General features: G+C 50.0%; 5 protein-coding genes across 5 annotated transcripts; 2 read left to right on the top strand and 3 right to left on the bottom strand.

Moving 5' to 3' along the window:
* Positions 1–486: 486 nt before the first annotated feature.
* Positions 487–720, bottom strand: ARB_07281 (uncharacterized protein; the record flags this gene model as incomplete). Its single annotated transcript, XM_003014673.1, has 1 exon — positions 487–720. The coding sequence occupies one exon, from the start codon at positions 718–720 to the stop codon at positions 487–489; it is 234 nt and encodes a 77-aa protein (XP_003014719.1).
* A 955-nt stretch (positions 721–1,675) lies between these two features.
* ARB_07280 (uncharacterized protein) lies at positions 1,676–4,342 on the top strand (the record flags this gene model as incomplete). The annotated part of the gene is made up of 1 exon (XM_003014672.1): positions 1,676–4,342. One exon carries the CDS (start codon positions 1,676–1,678, stop codon positions 4,340–4,342), a length of 2,667 nt encoding a protein of 888 aa, XP_003014718.1.
* Positions 4,343–5,316: 974 nt separating this feature from the next.
* Positions 5,317–7,131, bottom strand: ARB_07279 (uncharacterized protein; the record flags this gene model as incomplete). Its single annotated transcript, XM_003014671.1, has 1 exon — positions 5,317–7,131. The coding sequence occupies one exon, from the start codon at positions 7,129–7,131 to the stop codon at positions 5,317–5,319; it is 1,815 nt and encodes a 604-aa protein (XP_003014717.1).
* A 2,812-nt stretch (positions 7,132–9,943) lies between these two features.
* Positions 9,944–11,854, bottom strand: ARB_07278 (uncharacterized protein; the record flags this gene model as incomplete). The annotated part of the gene is made up of 4 exons (XM_003014670.1): positions 9,944–11,139; positions 11,202–11,347; positions 11,416–11,598; positions 11,658–11,854. The coding sequence occupies 4 exons, from the start codon at positions 11,852–11,854 to the stop codon at positions 9,944–9,946; spliced, it is 1,722 nt and encodes a 573-aa protein (XP_003014716.1).
* Positions 11,855–18,475: 6,621 nt separating this feature from the next.
* Positions 18,476–19,301, top strand: ARB_07277 (uncharacterized protein; the record flags this gene model as incomplete). The annotated part of the gene is made up of 2 exons (XM_003014669.1): positions 18,476–18,757; positions 18,855–19,301. 2 exons carry the CDS (start codon positions 18,476–18,478, stop codon positions 19,299–19,301), a joined length of 729 nt encoding a protein of 242 aa, XP_003014715.1.
* Positions 19,302–20,645: the final 1,344 nt, after the last annotated feature.

The raw sequence follows: 20,645 nt of genomic DNA, 5'->3' as shown, positions 1-20,645 counted from the left end.
TCCACTATCCAGCTCCCTAGGCAACGGGAGCTTAGCTGCGTATAATGCGCTGATAGTTGGGGCCTTGGGACGTGTAACAGCTCTGCTACTGTTACTGTCTAGGACAAATATACATCGGAGATGATGGTATTTCCGGTTTTTTTGGTCATTAATATATTCGAGTTGAGGAGCTCCCCTTTTTCCGGGCTCCCTCGCCCTGTTCTCCAACGTCGTCGCTACGGCAGCAGCTCCTCGTTGTTTACCTGGCAACGACCCGACCCCCCGGATTATAACCTTACACGCCAGAATATAAGGCCGAGCTTGGGAGGGCCAGGACGAGCCAGAGGGCCGCCAGGGTTCATGGATGGTTCATGTCTCGTTCTTCCGGCTGTTCGACGAGTTCATGAGGAATCGACAGATCTGATTGCAAAATGCGTTCGACGGCTGCTATTTAAACACACATACTTACCTAGCCTCCCCCGGCTAGCACGGTACAGGGTGATACTACTAAGTCCTCCAACTGCCTGCCCTTGGACGCAGGAAGTCTGCAGAAAAAGATACATACTCCGTATGCATCCTTGTTTCGGTGGAGTCGGCGTTGGTCCGTATTCGAGCAAACTTTGAGGCATCGAAGCAGTGGAGATCGTCCTCATCCTCGTCTTCTGCTGTTGCTTCTGCCTGCTTTCTTTTTGCATTTTTGCCATTTGATATATATTCCTTTTTCCTTGGGCTCTTTTCCATGGCAGCTCGGGAACCGAACTTACACAGGACAGGACCGGCTTCGATCTCGCATCCTCGCATTCATTATTCCATCCACAGACGACTTCGGGTTGGAACATTCGTTACACCCACCTTCTCCTCCCTTACCGCGTGGTGCCGCGGCTTAAACATGGGTGCAGAGGGTTGGATGTTGGATGGATCGAGTGGATGCAGCCCGAGGGAGGGTTGAATTCGGCGGTGCATCCCCCGTCCTTGCCCGTTCCTCAGCCCTGGTCGGCTGCTGTTTCAGAACCAAATTAGGCCTTCTCGATGATATCGATGTCATGCCCTGACGGGACTTGAGACGCCCTAGGACACTTGCCCAGGTACCCCAGGCAAAGGCCGGCTAACATGGCTAACATGGTCATGGTCAATCATTTTCCCCTTCAAACCGACCGCTTGCTTCAGAAGAGTTCTTCTTCTCTCTTCTCTTTCTCCCTTCCTCCTTCTTCTTAACCACCTCGTCCTCTGCTTGAGGTAGAATTCTCTTCTCCTCTTTTTTTTTTCTTCACCTGCTCAGCTTTCTTTCTCTCTCTTCTCCAGTTACGGGCCAGCGGCTCCTCCGGAGATTCGGGACTGCGTGTTTGTTCGCGCATAGCAACCTGTGGTTGAATTGCTTTGACTGGCTCCTCTACTCGCGCTGGCAGGGCAACTTGCAATCCTATTCCTTTGCTCCTTCACCACTGGGCCAATCTTGCTGGTATCCCGGCCGCTATCCAGCGTTTTATTATTACTTTGCTTACCTCTCCATTGGGGACTAGGGTATAGTTTGTCTGGCCTGTGGCCGGTATCCAATAACCCCCCACCGCTCCAAAAAAAAAATAACTACGATCTAAAGACGTGACCGACTTTTATTTCGTTGTTTTCTATCCACGGACAGGAAACCCTCCCGGTATATTGCTGTGCTGACCCATAGCCAGCGGTCTAACAATTGACCATGGCTGATGACAACCGAGCTAACAATGCTGACAGCAAAGGCTCTGTCCGTCGAGCCAGAGAAAAGGCCCGCCAGCAGCAGATGGATGAAGAACATGAGATGACAGGGCGAAGTCACTCGAGCAACGGGAGGCGGCCTCCGCCTGTCACTACTGGCGGTCAACAGAGCCATGGAGCCAAACGCTCTGTTGTACAGGACCCTGCAGCCATGACCCGGCCGCGCCGGAATACCAATCCCTACGCTAAGGAAATGGCAGAGGCACAAGCACAAGCGCAGGCGGCCTTGCAGCGGGCTGCCCGCCAGCCTAGCGCTGTCGATACCTTTCTCAACGACTCCCGAGGCAGACGTTATCCTCCATCGAACCCATACCACGGTGCTACTTCCTCGCCCCAGCAGCCATCGTATTCTCATGGCTCAGACTACAACACCACAGCTCTACCAGTTCCTTCCAACGACCGGTCTCACCATGGCCAGCTCCTTGCTCATCCGGCTCCTGCGCGACGCTCCAACTCCAACCCATCCCAGGGAAGCCGTCGTGACCCGCAAGGGAATTTCTACCCAATTGGATCGACTGTCTCTCCAATTCCAGAAGAGTTCCCTTCACCTGTACAGAGAAACGTCAAATCCTTCGCGTCAAGCAAAGTGATTCCATCCAGTTGGGGTTCAGCCCCGTATGAAACTGTCGATCTCAAGTACGAAGAGATGCCTGAAACAGTCCATGGTACAGATGGCGGGTCGTCAGCTTACAACGAAGACGAGATGGCGCAGGCTCTCAAGGCTAAGTCTGCTCTTCGTACCAGAAACAAAGGCAGCGTCGAGCTGCCAACTGGCCCGAGACCTAGCTCCAGCCTTGCGAGACAGATCAGCCTCGGGAAGAAAGGCAAAGGCGAGCTGCGGACGATCAACATCACCAAAAACGATCCACCATCGATGCACAACCGTACCATAAGCGAACGGTCTGTTGGTGTTCCATCGGAAGTCGGCAGTGTTACCTCAAGTGGCACAATCGGCATAGCCATCAACCCATCGCTGCGTGCAAATATCCCTGACCACCACATCCCGCCATCGTTCCACAACCCTAGCGGCCAGCTGCGCCCAAGCCGGCTGCGCGCAAATTCTCACTCTTCTGTCGAGTCGATTGATGATCAAGAGGAGCCAGAAGGCGATGAAGTGCCCATAATACACAAGCAGCCTACCAATGACTCTGAGTTCAGAGACATTGAGCTAGGTGGCTCACGCTCGGCTGGGCGCAGGGTTTCACAGTTTAGCGACCTGGCACCTCCTCCCGCGCTGAACATCGAAGGGAAAGAGCCGGAGGTCAGAAGCAGCTTGACCAGCTTGCCAGATCTAATCCGCAGGGCCACCAAGTTGGCATCGAACCTCGACCGTGGAAAGACAGCCAGCAAGGGCCCAGCGGGCATCTTTGAAATGACGAACGCAAATGATGCTAAGAACAAGGACCGTGGGTATTCTGGTTCGATCACCGATATCCTGGCTTCATTCCCTCCACCTGGCATCCAGACTCCCCGTACCAACTCTGCTCATCCTGGCGATGACTCCAAGGGCAAGAATAATGAGGTCGACGTTCCTCGGACCAGACGCCGGTTCTGTGGCTTGCCTGCGCCGGCTCTGATTGTCTTCTGCATCGGACTTGTTCTCTTGTTTGCTGCTATAATCACCATTCCACTCGCTGTTGCTGGGAAACCACGTAACCATTCGCCCTCACCCGAAAACAGCTGTGAGCTCCAGGCTCCTTGCAAGAACGGAGGCATGAGCATCGGAACTCCAGGCACCTGCAGCTGCGTCTGCCCCGAGGGTTACAGAGGCCACACCTGCGGCGTTCTTACTGACCGCGACTGCGTTATCGCCGAGCTGAAGGATAACCGCAATCTCCGCAATGATGCCACTGTTGGCAGCGCAATTCCAAGAATCCTCCAGAACTCGCTCTCGAGCTTCGAAATACCGCTTGATATTACAAAGATCATACATCTTTTTGAAACTGAGGATGTTTCTTGTACCAATGAAAATGCCTTGATTACCTTCAATAGCAGAAGCCAAAGGAGAGGACTGCCCATGCCCAAGGATCCTGCCAACGAGGCAACCATGCTTGAATATGCATTGCCGGGTCGCCGCCGTGCCGCAAAAGGCAATGTAGCTGGCAGAGCCCCTCAGGATCTCATACCAACCACGACTTTTACGATACATACAACACCTACTCGCAGGCCGACCAGGACACCATCGCCTACCACTACCAGGACATCCTCTCCTACTCAAACTTCAACTACTACACGCCGCTCATCGTCTTCTTCCACTTCCTCTCCTACTTCTACTAGTACTTCAAGTTCAACGACCTCTACTCCCACCCCTCCGCCGACGATGGTCGACCCATCCCAGAACGTGCTGGACTTCGCTCGGATAGCAGTCCTTTACATCTTTGAGAAGACCGAGCTTTTCAGCGCAGCGGATGCAGCTCACAACGCTATCCAGGATGCTCTCAGACGACCATCTGGACTGGAGAACGGCCTTCCCACTTTCAGGCCGGTGCAACTTGAATATGGTACTGATACATTCATTCTGAGCTTTGACACTCTTTCCATTACCTTCTTCGAGAAGGGAGCCCAAGGAGTTGTTGTTGGCGGTAAGAGTGAGAGTGGTGACGATTCATAAAACGAACGGCCCTTCGAGATAATGGCTGTGCTTTTCCCTTTTCCTATTTTTTTTGCATCATAAAGCCTGCATTTCAAGAACTTGCGGGCTGGGTTCCGGCTTTCTCGTCCTTTTTTTATATATTCCTTTTATCGGCTCATCTCTTGTCTGACCAAAGATACCAAAAAAATCCCTTCGGTATATCTCTCTTGACACGATTTACTTCTTTGTCAATATGCCCCTTCTACTGCTCATAATTCTTTTATACATATATCTCCTTGCTCTTGTTTACGCTCTAGATATCGACTACCCCCTCCTTTTCACTTCTGGTTTCTTTGCTTACGGTCCTCTCTCTATGCTTCTTGCATATAATGCTCTATCATACCAAATGTATATAGCCACTGCGCCGTATAGATGCATATACATAAGTACAACTCCTTCACATATTAATTTAACGACTCATCATTATTTCACTATTTCTTGTCCGTTTCATATGTGGAAATTCCCCGGGATGAAGCCCTACAGGCTTTTGGCATTGTCAAGGGATTGCTCGTATACTGCCACAAGTCTCCTGATGGTTTGATACATATCTCTTTCCCGGCTGGTGCATCAAGGGGTGGTTCATCTTAAACATCTTGCAAAAGATGATCTCCCTTTTGTGCTCGGTGATGTTCATCTCCGTCTGTGCCCGTACCCTGTCGCCCGTAACTAAATATATACGAGTCAGCAACGACAGGGGGTTGTGGGATCTTGATTCCATCCTGACCGAGTCATGACAAGGAACATCTCGCTGTATCTTTCCCCGATTTGGGTAACAGACACCCCTGGAGCAGTGTGAACAATCCTGACAGGTATATGCATCAAACATTAAATAATAACATTGTAGAAGATCATTCATATGTGTGTATATACATCCAAAAAACGCCAAACTGTTCCGAGAAAGGATATGATATCATACAGAAGCCAACCATGCATGCACGCGTTTATTTCCATGTTCAACCGAAGAACATTCTCTCACTAGAAGTGAGAGCAGAAAGCCCATCGTCCCCAATAAGACGCTGGATTCTCTTTGCACGGTCATCCAGTATCATCTCCTCCGCCTCCCATCGACGACGCTGTGCTTGCTTTTCAGCCACTTTCCTCGGTCCACGGCCGAACCAGTAGTCGTTCACTTCGTCCATGGTCTGGAGCTCTTCCTTCTCAGCCTTGACCACGAGGGAGCGAATCATTTGCCTCCAGTTCTTCAGGCCGGATCGGAGGCAGTGTTGGCACTGTTCTTCTGTAGATTGATACTGCATTCCGTGACTCGGTGATGCTGCTAGCTGTTTTTGATCTTGTTTCTCGTCGAACTGAAGAAGGGCGATCTCGGCCTGATCAACAGCATCCCGGGTCCATGATAGGCCAGCTTCCCGGGAGGAAGAGGCGTAGATAATCTCACCGATGTATAACATCAAGCCTGCCTCTTCACAAGCAGTTGACTGGGAACGCACGGGAGGCTCGTTTCCTGTCCGGATTGGAATGGGGTATTGAGGTGGGGAGATAAACGAGGTGATAGCGGTCAGGATATCATCCTTTTTCGTCTTTACTTTATTCGGCTTTGGGCTGATGACCTTCGGGAGTGAGTCTTCAGATGCCGTCACACTTCGCCGGCATTTGAGCACAGAGAGGAAAACGGCCAGAGCTGATGATAAATCACCCACGCGTACTTGGTGAACTCCCATTGCCTTGGAGGTTCGAAGTAAATTCTCAGTCACGTATTTGTTTCCACTCTCCTTTATGATGCCGGACTTGATGTCCACAACTTTCCGGGGGTCGACACCGAGACCTTCAACGGCGATATCCATAGCCCAGCAGTAGACTTCCCCAGCAGTGTCCTTTAATCCCTTATAATCAAGCCAGTCTGCATATGCCAGGGCAGCATCAAGCTTCTGGTTGGTTTGGAATCCCTTGGTGGTCAATATCTTCATATAAAAAACTGATGGATTCTGGTATGCCGGTACGCAGTTCTCCTCAAGAGGAGCAATTGAACCTTTAGGTCCCTCCTTTGGCCGTGGATTTGATGGGCCTACAACGTATTCTGGGGGCGAAGCAATGTGTGTCACTGTATCCTCTAGCCATCCATCGAGTTTCTCGGCTGTCTCAGCGGCTCCCATCAGACAGTCGAAGTAGCCCTTCTTCCATGGCTCGCTCATCCCGTCAATGTCATACCCTGCCCTGCCCACTCCATCGATTAGAATGGCCTCTCCTTCCCCTGCATTGACAATCTGCTCTTTCAATCCTTTTCCGTCAATCTCAGGGTCCTCCAGCCGGAGCAGCAGCTCTCTATAATAACTTCCCACTGCAGGCCAGCTGGTGGCCACCCGTCCCATTTTCTCAGGAGACTGCAGAGCCTTTGCTGTTCGCAAATACCATCTGCTTTTCCACGACCATTCAGGCGGCGTAGGAAACATCCGCTCTATAGTTTCTTGGTAGAGTCCCTGTTGCGCAACGTATAGTAGCAGGATAATCGCGTAAACCGTCAAACCGATCTTGATGCCATTGGTTATCTTCCTTCGCCGCTCGGTACTTATCAGGCGCGTTACATGTCGGCCAAGGGTCACCACATTCAGGGATCTGCCGGTGAATAGAGGATGTCCGGCTGAAGAGGTGTAGAGGAAGGGGAGCTGCGGTCGGTTTGCGGGTGTGGTGATGAGAAGCAGCTGGGAATTGCTGGTAAACGGGCGCGGGTTCGAGAAGCGAGCGATGGTATTTGGAGGCCGAAGCCGTATTAGCCGCGGTATCCGCTGTATATGTAGCTGCGAGGACAGCATCTTGCGCTCTGTTGTCTGTTCTGCTGCTGTCTGTCTGGTCGAGATATCAACTTTTGAGAATTTTTGGTTGAAAGTCGCGGGTCGAGCTGTGTTTGTCTTGTTTGCATCCCGCCTTTATTTCGACGTCACTTTTCAACTTCCGCGGCATCAACTCCAGACATTCTACAACATATCAGCCTTTCGAAAGGAGAACTAACAGACATTGCTCTCGGTCTTTTGCCTGGCAGCTAAGATGAAAAGCAGATGCTCTGGTTATTCTTAAAGATTTTCTTTTTAAAAAAGACCTGGTACAACTACGTGGGCATGAAGAAATACACTCCAAGCCTGATATCTACGCCCAAGATATGATAAAATATGGAATCACAAATATACCACTATTAACACTCTTTTTGGAGACTAGCAATGCCATTTTGCATGACTAAAGCGGATCTGGCTGTCCCAAAATAAGTGTGGTCACTGAAGATACCCTCTATACTTATTTCAACGGGAATTTTTTTTTTAAAGCAAAAGCCCGGAAGCCGAGGAAGACAGTGATATTCTATACTTGCTTGCTTTATTATCATTCACACATGGCAGACTTTTATCCAACTACGACTTATTTGACTGAACCAACGGATGCTCCGATACTCCATAGGAGGATTTTACTCTCATCCGTAACACCCAGTTCCAAGCTTGTCTATTAGCAACTAAGCCTATTGTCACACGTGGCATAGCTGATCAGAGTTCAACTGATGGTCAATCAAAGCTGAAATACGGCACCGCCCCTCATATACTGCTATCAGGTAGTCTATATGCCTAATTATGACCCCCTTGTCTACAGTGCCTCCCTCTTGTCTCAAAGCACTGTGGTTCTTTAGAGAGCCTGCTTCTAGAATCATAGAAATGGAAAGGAACTTGTTTTTGCCTACGTGTACGAGCCGCAAACCCGGGTAACTAGGAGGTACCGTTCAATTCACCACCAATCACGTTAAGTACTCCGTACGCATGGAGAACCTTAACTTTCATTCACATATGAATTACTTACCAATGTCGGTTCGTAGGTAATACAGGTTATCTGGGCAATTCTACTGCCTCAAATCTCCTTTTTTCCGTTTGAAACTCCATATCACGGTTAGTCGGCTTGTTGATACAGACATTTACATGAGTACACCATCAATATCTTTCTTAAAAGAATGATGGAATAAATTTGTCTCGACAGTACTCCGTACCCTCAGCTATCAAGCAGGCTTCCAGCACTGCTTGAGGGACGGGTCTCTCTGGCCAATTATTAGATAATATGGCCAGATATCTTTGATCCAAGACACTAATGAAGCATGCATTAACAGATACCCCAAGGTCCCTGCTCCTTTTTTTCATTCCTGTGTCTTTCCATCTTGGATGAAAATATTTATCTGTGACAAGCTACACTTGATGAATCCGTGATTCCAAACGTCCCACAATAGTGGAAACTCAGGGTTTTCTCCGCAAGGGGCCACCGAATCTTTTGTATATTTTTGCAAAAATAAAAGCGGCGGTGGTTTCATAGGAGTCGTGCTAAATACCAACCTGAGACAGCGTTGGTCCGCACTGCCATGATTCATCCGGGAAATCCTGATGCAAAAGATCCTGGCGGGATCTGAAGATCAAACGCCATCAAGGTCATGATGATCTAGACCAGCTTATTCGAAACGGGCTCGCCTGCAGGTAGCCGTGCTTCTGGAAGGCGGAGATCGCCACTCAGAACCTACCCACATCCATGGAAAGGGCCCGCCGGTGTCAGGGGCTACCTAGCTCCAGATATATTGCCGATTGATATGTCAGCCTGCAGCTTGACGCAATGATCACGAGAGGGCCCGAGTGTTTCCTCCTGCATAGACCTGACCCTTGATATCATGATTGCGTCTTTTCTGGGTTATGGAAGGTTTAGCTTCCCTCCCGGCCGAAGAGAGGTCGGTACGGTCGGTCGGCCGGGCGGGCAAGGGCTTCGGGTTTAACCGTGCAGCTCTATTGATCGAAACCGGGATTCAATCTGTTTGGGGTATATACGACAATGACGGACTAGTTAGTACCTGAGGTAGGGATGTTGAACATGCCGTCTGTGTATACTAGAGATCTGATCCGCAGGGGGATCTGTGCTTGTGCAAAATAAAAGTGCGGTATTTGAAAAGAAGTTGCAAGTAACAAGACAATTACCTTTGGGAAGGACTACATTATTGTATTCTTACTCTTACTGCGTGCTTTTATACCATGCCGCATTATTCGGATGACTTTTTAGTACTCTCTGAAAGACCTCATTCAATCTCAAGGCCACGGCAATCATTGCTTATCGGGGCAAGCTATATAAGATTCTCTCGTCTTTACCAGATCCTACTAGAATTGAGATGTATCACCAACCATCAATCTTGAATGGCTGTCATACATAATAGGTTACACGAAATGGGTGATCTCAGACAATGTGTCGACTGTGAATAATAAATTATGAATAATGATTTTCTCATTCAACTATTTTCCAAGTCTATCATATAAAAGAAAATAGGGGGTTCAACAAAGGAAAATATAACACTAGGAAATCAAACACCACATCGCAATTGCCATCATGTATGTCAATTCACGTAAAAATTGTCGTACGGTACGACATCCAAGTCCCAAGCAATACTAGAGTTATGTATACATTCTTTGGGTGTCAATAGGTATATGTAGAGGGAAAGGTGGACAACGGATACTAGCTCCGTTGAATGGGGGATAAAGGAAAAGTCTATAACGGGATTGGGAAGGATATAAGGGGAGGAGACGGAGAAGGAGGTGGAGAAGTATAAAGGCTAGGGAGAGACATTTAAGATCTCTCGAGGAAGCCCTGGGACTCGAGCATGAGGATGATCTCGTGAACGATGGAGCGGACGGACTGCTTCTCAATGTCGACGGTGAGGTCGGCGTTGGTGGGAGCCTCATATGGGTCATCAACACCGGTGAAGCCCTGGATCTCACCACGGCGGGCACGGGCGTAGACACCACGCTTGTCGGTCTTCTCGGCGTACTCGAGAGAGGTGGCAACGTGGATGAGGAAGAAAGAGCCCTTGCTGGAGATGGTGGTGCGGGCAGCATCACGGGAGTGGGCGTAGGGAGCAATGGGAGCAGCAATGACAGCGGCACCGGCCTTGGTGAGCTCAGAGGCAACGAAGGCAATACGCTGGATGTTCTTGTCACGGTCCTCACGGGAGAAGCCGAGTTCAGAGGAAAGTTCGTGACGAACAGTGTCTCCGAGGAGGAGGGAGACTGGACGACCTCCCTGCTGGTTGAGGGTGACCTGAAGGGCACGGGCAATGGCGGCCTTACCAGAGTTGAGGTAGCCAGTGAGGAAGATGGTGAAGCCCTGCTTGGCACGAGGGGGGTTGGAGTCACGGAGGACCTTAACGACCTCAGGGTAGGAGAACCACTCGGGAATGCTGGCACCGGTACGGAGACGCTTGCGGAGCTCAGTTCCGGAGATGTTGAGGGTCTTGGTGCCCTCTGGAACCTGGTCGTGTGGGCGGTACTCGTCAGAGTCAGGGAGGTAGGTAAGCATCTGGAACTCAACGACCTCGATACCGAGCTCATCACGGTACTTCTCAACGAGGTGCTGGGCGTCGTATGGGCCGTACATTTCCTGACCAGCAGAGTTCTTTCCTGGACCAGCATGGTCACGGCCAACGATAAAGTGAGTGCATCCGTGGTTCTTACGGATGATAGCGTGCCAGAGGGCCTCACGGGGACCACCCATTCTCATGGCAAGGGGCAAGAGACCGAGAGCGGCCATGCCGTTGGGGTAACGGGGGAGGAGAGCCTCATAGACACGGACACGGGTGAAGTGGTCAATGTCACCAGGCTTGGTGAGACCGACAGTTGGGTGGATAAGGACGTTGGCCTGACGGGCACGAGCAGCGCGGACGGTCAACTCACGGTGAGCTCTGTGCATGGGGTTACGGGTCTGGAAAGCAACAACCTTGGTCCAGCCAAGCTTGTCGAAGTGAGCACGGAGCTCAGCAGGGGTGACTTCATTACTGAATTAGCTGATGTTACTCCAAAATCAGGATAGTTAGAGTGGTAGTGCTTACATCGAATACCGACATAGTCGTAGTGGTTGAGCTTGTTGACAGCCTCGAGCTTACCACCGACATAGAAGTCCTTGGTGGTGTTGTTGAGGTAGATGATAGCAGGGTGCTCTGGGTCTCCACCGAAGACAAGTTCACCTTCCTTCTTCCTGTTGTCAGGGGTTAGCAGGGGTCTCATATCAGATCTTCTTATAGCTGCGGGTGTTTCAAAACTTACTTGTCAGGCTGGTAGACGTCCTCGACGGTGATGATGGCAATGTTGTTCTCATCACGGAAGTCACGGAGAGTGATACGAGCACCAGGCTTGATTCCCATCTCCTCAATGTTCTCCTTGGTGACGTCGAGGTTAATTGGCATAGGGAAGAGGTTTCCGTCAGCGAGACGGGACTCAGCGCAGACACTGTTGGATTGCAATCAGTATATGCGTATTTTCTGTCTTCAGTATTCCCAATTACGTACCCATTGTAGTCCTTCTCGTTCATGAAGCCCTCCAGGGGAGAGAAGCCACCGTTGAGGATGAGCTCAAGATCACAGATCTGACGCTCAGTAAGGGTAAGGGCAGGGAGTTTCTCGGCTTCAGCAGCGAGCTCATCATGGCGGGGGAGATCTCTGGCGAAGAGGTCCTTGAGGACACCACCATGAGGAGGGTTAGACATGATGAATAGAGATTAAAGATTCTTCGGAGAGGTGAATTAGAAAAAGAGTATATATGAGGGAGAGCGGAGAGAGTAGATGAGAACGATTGCTGAAGGAGGAGGCGATGCTGAGCAGAAGAAGAAGAGAAAAGATCGAGGGAGAAGCGGAGGAGGAGGCCGTATTTATGAAGCCAGGACGAGCGAGCCGGTCGAAGAGGACAGCGAGATGCTTGAGAGCAGCGGGTGCAACAGAGCCAGGCCGGAGATGGGACAGGGAGCCAAATGTAAAACGCTGGTAGCCGGGCCCTGGCGATCCACCGTGTAGCGGATACTTTGCGGCAGCGCTATGCAGGGCCCAAGGGGGAAGTACCAAGTACTTTAGATCTCTCCCTGACGTCAAGGGCTGAACGCCCCCCGATAAAACGACGACAGATGCCCCTTAGGTCAGCCGCCGATGGCGTGCTCTGACAGGTCTTGGCGAGGCCTTTTTCTGCCGTTTCATGCTCACCGAGAGCTCGTTCTATCGTGCTCACGGGGTCCCTAGGCCCAAACTGTCAGCATCAACACGGAGAATTTTCCTCATAGAACAGCAGTATCAAACGCCGGCTTGCCATAGCTATGTTGCTTCGACAGCGTCGACCCTCTAGCTGGCTAGGAGTTTGACTGAGCATCAACGGGAGCGGGGGGGGAGGGCTGTCCCGCTCGGGAGCCAGGTGCAGCGATGCAGTATCAGAGTCGACAGCCTTAGTATCAACCTATCCTCTAGGGGGGCTACCGGTTTCAAAACCACCGGTTCTGGATCGTATTCGAGCCTCTTTGATTATTCAGATAATCAGGCCCCTAGTTTGCATATCTTTTTCTCGTTCCCACCCACCCTCCCTCCCGAACGAACTAGCTTGATATGCGTCCAGCCCTGTCTATACCCCTTCGATTTACCTCGCTCAACGGCGGCTCGACAGTCCCTCATTTTCTTCTTCTTCGCTTCTCTTCTCTTCTTCTTCTTATTCCTCTGTCTCCTTGTTTCTTTTTCCTCTGCGTTCATTCACCGGGCCGATGTATTTGATGGTATCGGCACGTTATCGTATCTGATACAGATATTTTGCTGCCTGTTTCGGCTCAAGGATTGGGGTACGATGCTGCATCATGCTCCTGGTGGATTACCGCGAGCTACTCCGTACATGGCTGGAGTGGGTAACCCCAAGTTATACTCTCTGTTAAGATTAATTTGCGTTTCATCTGCAGTGTGCTGCCTTTTCTCTGCCAGTTTTCTTTGCTAGGCAACATCGACATTCTCATGATTGAGGAGCTCCGTAGCTTCCATGCAATATCAAAGCCCTGTCTGTGAAGTTGCCTGGCTGTACTCGGCCCGGATCGTGGAACACGGCGAGATCCTCGTCGTTTCTTCTTTTTGTTCGCTCTCTTTTCTTTTTTTAACAATTATCTTTGCTTTTTTTGCTTAACCTTTCCACCCCTTGCTCTCATGTTGTTGCTTTTTGAAATGGGTTCCTTGATGCGCGAACCAGTGGCGGTTGAGAAGGTATGGCTACACTAAAGTCGCGCAAATCATTCTCGGATGAACTGGTTGACCATCGGGATCCGCCTGTTACGTGCAGGAACCTTTAGAGCTTCTCGAGGAGAGGCAGTCCTCGCTTCGTAGTCCGGACTCCGTATACCAATGCACCTTCATTAGGCTAAGTCAAGCTGGTCTCTTCAAATTTTCTCCATGCTGTTGTCTTATCGTGAAGCATCCTGCAACTAACATCACGCCCCCCGGATACGAGCTAGTTGCAAACGGGTAGCCCCCTGTTAAAAAAGACCATCGTAGCTCGTGTTTCATACGGGTCTCCTGTGCTCTTGCAAGCTGGTCCTTGGCTTATCAGTTCAAGACAGGCTCTATCCTCGTAAGCCGACACAGATCGATACGATGCCGTCTTAAGAGCAAGGGGTGCTGTGTGTGCTCGATTTGACAACCATCGTATCGAAGAGCCCACTATATCTCCACAGATCTAGAGAGGATGTTACATCATCAGATGAGCTCCGTGTAGGCAGTTGAACCAAGAGATTCAGTCTAAGATGTGCCATTGACGTTGATGAGAGGCGATATTCAGCTTCAAGATGCTTAGATGGCATCCGGGGCCTCAATGTCGGTGTGCATCTCCTACCTGAGAGGCATCACGAGCCGCCGGAAGAGCTTCCACTTGGTCAAGTAAACAGCCCACCAAACCCCGCCATCCAGCAATCGCCCTTATACGAAGCCCCAAAAAGACCAGCTGAGATCGAAGTCATGCTCAGATATTCCATACAATCTACCTGTCAGACCGAACAAATGGGGCAACTTGACCTGATAGACGACAGTGAGCAGAGGTTGCGGTGAGAAAACTAAGGCGAAACAGAGCGGCTAGCTGACCAACTTTCGTTGTGATTCGCCTCCTAGTGGATGCTGGATGGAAGGGCCTGAACGTCTTCAGAGCAACAATTGCGAAAAGATCTTCTAGCTCGTCCTTGGACCGGCAGTTATCGTGGCTTGTAAGTGAAGATGTGCGGTGTGGTTGGAGTTGGATGTTGACAGCCGCAAGTCACTTGATCAGGATAGTTCCCCAATATCACCTCCTTGGACGTCAGACGTCGAACGACAGAGACACCAACACCGACACAGACGGTCAAGAGAACCACGCAGCCAACCGCTTTGCTTTGCGAGATGAAGTCAAAGATTCATAATGTTGCAGGAGAGAGAAGAGGCAGAAAAAGCATTTTCTCAGCCTTCCTTCGTCACTGTTTACCGGATCCAGGCAGCTTAGCGACAGGGCGCATTGTATAGTCAATGGCTCGCATTATTTTTGATGACGACGAAGACAATGGACCTAGGAGAGACCAGACACGGTCCAGAGATATTTTTTGCAGTTCCCTTCGACCTGGGGAGCGTTCTCTGTCAGCTGGAGGTTCGCATCTTGACTGGTACCAGGACATCAACTGCTGGCCTGTTACGTATCCTCAGCCCTGCTCAGCCTCCCACGAACTCAGCTCCAGGCAACCGTTTTACTTATTTATTTTTTATTTTTTGTTCTTTTTTTATTCACACCCTTAGTTATCGGTAAATCAACGGTGACGACGTGTCGACTTCGAGGAAAATATTCCAAACTGGCAGACTCAGGGGCGCCAAAGGGTTTTTGCAGTCTTCAGGCAGACGGGTATAGTTACGTCGGTTACTCTGCAGGAAGGCAAAGGGGTTCAGCCAAAGACAGGACTTGAGATTCGGCTCCTCCAGGTGGGATCTCAAGCAAGATCTCACAGAAGCCTCGTCATGTCCTTCATTTTGCAGCCGATCGAGGAGGATGAAATCAGGCTAATGTCACGGTCAGCCGACCGCACTATACCGCGGACAAGAGTGATGAGGAGAAAAAGTACTTCCTATCAAGTACGTCTGCCTATCACTGCTTTTGATGCCTCAAATATCTACATACAATCAAATGTCAAGAATTCCGTATAGAAAACTACAGTACATCATACATCAGCTTTGATAGATACCAAAAGTATCAGATACAACGTCATATCAGCTTCGAGATCACCAGATCTCTCCGATTACGGACCGAGCATATCAGATCAATGGGGCATGGGTAACCCCCCGGCAGCTCCGCATCGGCATCAGCGCCAGCAAGTATGCTAAAGTACATTCTTTTTACATAGAAGACCCAACCCCCTCGCCACTAGATCCTTGGAGGTGCCTTTACCACGTTATAACGTAAAAATACGCTATACGCCGTCATATCAGCAAGGAACAGCGCATGGCAACGCATAGCGATCAAATAGGAAGAAGATATGTCGGTTGCTAACTCTATGAGGGAACGTGCAAAATAGCCGTGACCACCTCCCCTGCCCCTAAAATATGGAACAACTTTCGAACACTATGGAACGCTTGCCGAAGTGTTCGGATATGGCAAAGTTCGGCGATCATATGGGGTTCACCATGATTTCCTTTGGAACAAGGGTCATCCGTGACCGAAGGAAGGAGGGGTTGGGGATGGGCATCAAAATATACATATGGATGTGCGTTCGGGTTTAGGCACGAAGTCGATCATATATTCTGTCGGATATCACGAGAACTGGTGAACCGAGCCAAGCAAGGGGTTGTCAGGGTCAGGGTTCGAATTATATTGTGATGTATGCATGCAGTTATACATTCACCCTTGGAGAGGGAAGGGATTGATAGTACATATTCCATATATGTACAGACGGAGAAGGCAGTGTTGTGGCTTCGTGCTGGCCGTTTAGCGGCAAAAGATAGCCAGAAAGGTTTGCTAGGAACAACCACCCCGAACCTGACCTGGACCTGGATGTCTTTGCAACCAGAACTCTTGAACCAAATATTGAACCAGACTGACCCTGACATGAACCTGGGGAACCCTGAAGGGGGCAGAGATAAAGAGTGCCAAGATCCGAACGGAGTTAGCGATGGTCAAACTCGGTTTTCCTGAGGATAGGGAGTCGGTGACGGCCTCAACCGATCAACAGACATTATATTATTCATTTTTGATCGAAATCGACGGCAAGAGGCACGGTCCATGAGTCGTGCGCTTCAACCCCATGCTATGGAGTCTCTGTTCCAGCAAAGCTTCTGTGGAGAGCAAGATGGATAATGTGGTGCTAATACTAAGAAAACTGCTTGATCGAGCTAGAGCAGCAGTATAACGGGGCCCCTAACTAGTTTCAGAGCAAGATGGCAAAAACGGGGGGGTCTCACCTTGGCTGGCGATCAATGAGCCTCAGGTTTCATGCTAAGTAAGTGTACCTAAGTGGGAGCGTTCCATGTCCAGAGTTGATGATTTTTTTTATGGAGATGTGGATGCGGATAGCCGTTAACCAGAGTCTAGGATAGGAGATTCTCCGAAGATATCCTGATGGCCATCTTGGCGAGGGGCGCCAGGGAGGAGCAGACAGAGAGACAGCGGTGATAAGGAGCTTGACTGAGAAGATGGTATATGTCATGGTATGTCATCAACGCATAATTGCCCTTTGCCACGTCCGCTGCTTGTCCATGCATATATTATTATGGATAATTTTGGCCGCCCCCATCTCGCTTGATTTTCCTCCCCCGTTCACCGAGTTTCCCTTGATCGTGGTGGGAACTCTGATAACTAGCGGACAGAGTGATAACGTCGCAGTTGCATATTCATAAACCAGATATGTAAGAAAAACTATTCAATCGTGGCTGAACAACCCCTTATCCCTGACGCAGAATGCAAGGTCTAAAAGAGTGTTAGAAAAACCGTAAGTAAGCGGCAAGACCTCTAACTTCATCGAGAAGGTCAGCGCTAATCAGATAACAATCTTCCAGGCTGGGAGTTTGAAAGTGTCAAGATATTCAGGTCATGCTTCAGGGCTTAGGGGGGATGGATTTTTTGCAGAACAGGGTGCGACTGGACCAAGAGAATGCCTCGGAGGACCCACGGACTGGCAAAGAAACTAAGGCAGGTATAAACCTAGTCAAACCTGGAGTGAGTTTGCGAGGGAGTTTAAGTAAGTTAAGTAAGATTATCACCAAGAGAGAGCAGAGACTATCCCATCTCGCTGAACTCCAGAGTCGCATCGACATTCGTCTGGGGTTCACGAGGGAAGAGCATGAACATGGGATCGGAAACTTCGGTCGGCATGCCATATACGGGACAAGGAGTGCCTATACGGGAGTATGGGGGAGGGGAAAGGGGACGGGGTTTGGAATACGGCACGAGCGGGTTCGCTGGGAGATTGTACCGTTTTCCATAGATGAACCGCGGGAATATGGAAGACGTCTCCACGGCAAGGGGGAGAGGCAAGAGGGACTCCCGCCATCTGGTACATAGGCGGCGTATCCGTAGCACTGAAACTTATCACGTCCCGGATGAAGACATTTAACTACTCCGTAAGAGTATCCGAGTATCCGTATGTAGCGAATATATCACCTCGTGGTAACTGTTGAGGACGAGGAGAATATAGTGAGAGTCGGAGGTTAAGTAAAGTGTCAGATATGAGGATCAGCTGGAAGATCACTAGGAAGAGCTAATCTCCGCACGCTCCAAGGGCCGGCGCATCAGCGATCGTCGTTCATGGCTGGGAGGGGAGAAATAGAGAGAGACAAGGGGAGAGGCCTTCTGGAAAAGTTCGACTGTGTTCACGTTGGCCCTGCAGGCTCGTGTTTCGCCTGTTTCGATATTATATGGGCGAGGGGGCCCAGGATAATGGAATATAGGACATGGATCATGGATTATTGCGGATAGCCTGGTTGTCATGGTAGGCGTTGGCATGCAAAACAAGTGGCCAGCTAGCGTAGTGAGGCCACGAGAAAAGAGTTGAAAAAAAAGGAGACCGAGAGCATGTTCATCAAGGTTAGCTCTGCAGACAGGTGGACGATCATCCGAGACTAAGCATTGCCACAGAGCCATCAAGGTCAAGCAATGTCTAGCAAGCCCAGCATAGCCCAACAGGTTCGTATTATTATTAGTATTATTAGTTAGTTCGTTGTTATAGACGGGTGGCCCAGGTCGAGGTTCGAGATGGCTCTTCAGGAGGTTGTCCGTAGCGTCGTTTGAAGGAAGCCTGATATCCACCAGAAGGATTACGAAGATTAGTTCGTGTCAATATATCGAGCTCCCTGCCAGGGCCAAAATAATGAAACGAACCGTCTCTCCGTCGTCTTCGTCTTCGTCTCCATCCCATATTCCATACCTAGTCTCGGACGGTGGAGATGGAAACGAGGAATGGTTGAAACTTCTTGCTCCATCTCCAAGACAGTCGAGCCCGTCGTGGAGGCTCCATGCCCACCATGCCCACCAGCTCTCCATCTCGATTCCGTTCCTGTCTCCCCCTTCCACGCGGGGTGCAGGAAGGGAGGATTCGCTGCCCAGGGAAAAATTGTCTTGTCTTCACGCCTTGAATGTTGAAGCCGAAGTTGTAATTGCTGGGTCTGTCATCCATGCAACGCTCGATGGAATCATTACCAGGCCAGATAAAAATACCAAGCGAGCACGCAGGCTAAGCATCTGCCCAGCCAGGCAGCTTGTCCGTCTCTCGGTCCGTCCTCGCTCAGCTGCCTCGCTCGCTGCCAGCATGTTATGCGTACCCATATGTGAGCGAGAAGGGAGGCCGAAGAATGCGGTCCGCAAGGGATGCCGAGTCACTTGCAAAAATAGCCCTGGTTGCTAAGTATATGCTGGCCGTAGCAGGTTCTCTGCAGGCCAAGCTCTGGGCGCATCAGGCACGATGGACATGGTGTTTCTTTTTGCTTATCGTTTTTTGCAGCCGTCCAGATACGAGGTGGACGTGGGTGTTGCTGGTTGAGGTTCGCCTGTTGGTTGCCCTGTGGACTTTGGTCGATGCACCAGCAACGAGCAGCAGAGAAGAAGCAGATAATATTATAAAATTAGACGAAAAGGCAGCAGGAGAACGAGACAGAAGGGTTACATCTGCAACGTCGTTCTGTCGCCTGTTCTATTAATATACGGACAGGGCCGGATCGGCTTCGTCTTCGTCGTTTCTTTTTGCATGCTCGCTCGGGGCCTCGAGGACGAACTGCGATACGAGTCGTTCGCCTTCGCCAGGTTGCGTCGCAGTCAACAGCGAGGACTCATAGGCAGATAGACGAACTGACTGGCTCGTTGACGGTGCGAGTCATCACCAGTCAAGCAGAGACTAGAGGGTTTAAGCCTGTGTGGGCTTCGCCTCGTCCGTATACAAGGCATGCAGCGCCAGTCTGCCCTCGCTCTTCTCCCGTAGCCAGCGTCGATCGAGCAGCCTGTCAAGAGTCAGAGCTTCTGCTTCTGCTTCTTCTCTCGATGCTTGCTTTTTTTTTTTCTTCTCTGCTTGCTTCCCGCTCGTTCGTTCGTTGGGCTGGCGGCGCTGGCGGTGCTCGCGGCGGTGCTGCAAAACCCCCTATTCGCCCTCTGCAGCCCCCCCCGATCAGCAAACAGGAATTATAAAAAGATCCCATGTGTGTGAGACACAGCCAATGATACCACATCGTAGGAGTCTGGAAAGAAACGAAGCAGGTCGGCGAAATTGTGACTCGGACTGATTCTAGGTATACGGAACGCGCTCCATACGATAGTTAGTTAGCGACCTGAGCAGACGTCAGTTTGTACACATCAGCCAGATACCGCTTATAATAGAGCAATTATTACTTTAGGAAATGAGCAGTTTGACATCTGGAACATCTCATATCATATTTCATTTCATTTCGCCGTCCGGTTGTCTGCTGCCTGACGTGTGGGATAATTGCACGGTGGAGGAATAAAGGATGGAATGTTATATGTAGGAGGCGGCAGGGATGCCACAGGGGACATCCAAGTACAGGGAACATGGGTATCAATCCTGCTCAGCTCAACCAGCAGGCAAGGAATTCGAGCGAGCCTGTGTAGGAGTACTTTCATGGATATGGCGCTGATCTGTACCACGAAGAATGCTTGATCGATCATCCGCAGACGTTGCTGGGTGTCACCGCATTTCGCCAGCATCATCAGCCGCAAGCAGAAACAAGCGATTCGATGAGCTCAAGCGACCTCCAGTGTTATTATTATTATAAAGACAGAAAAGGAAGTATTTTTGAAATGCTTTTCCATTGGAGGATTAAGGAACATTCTAAGTATATATGAGTAATAGATAATATGTATAAAATCGCCAATTCCAGAGAGGCGAAGGAGAGCGAGCAGACACCGAAAGGAAAAAAAAATGAAATAAAATCATAGAAATCTTAAACGCCGGGAACTCAGTGTATCGTAGAAAGGAAATAAGGCGAATTGGGGGAATATGGACATGAAGAGAATAATATGCAAGAAATAAAATG

This window comes from Trichophyton benhamiae (assembly GCF_000151125.1).
Source record: "Trichophyton benhamiae CBS 112371 chromosome Unknown contix00378_25.r1.exp, whole genome shotgun sequence".
Lineage (NCBI taxonomy): Eukaryota > Fungi > Ascomycota > Eurotiomycetes > Onygenales > Arthrodermataceae > Trichophyton > Trichophyton benhamiae.
This window is presented reverse-complemented; position numbering and strand designations above follow the sequence as displayed.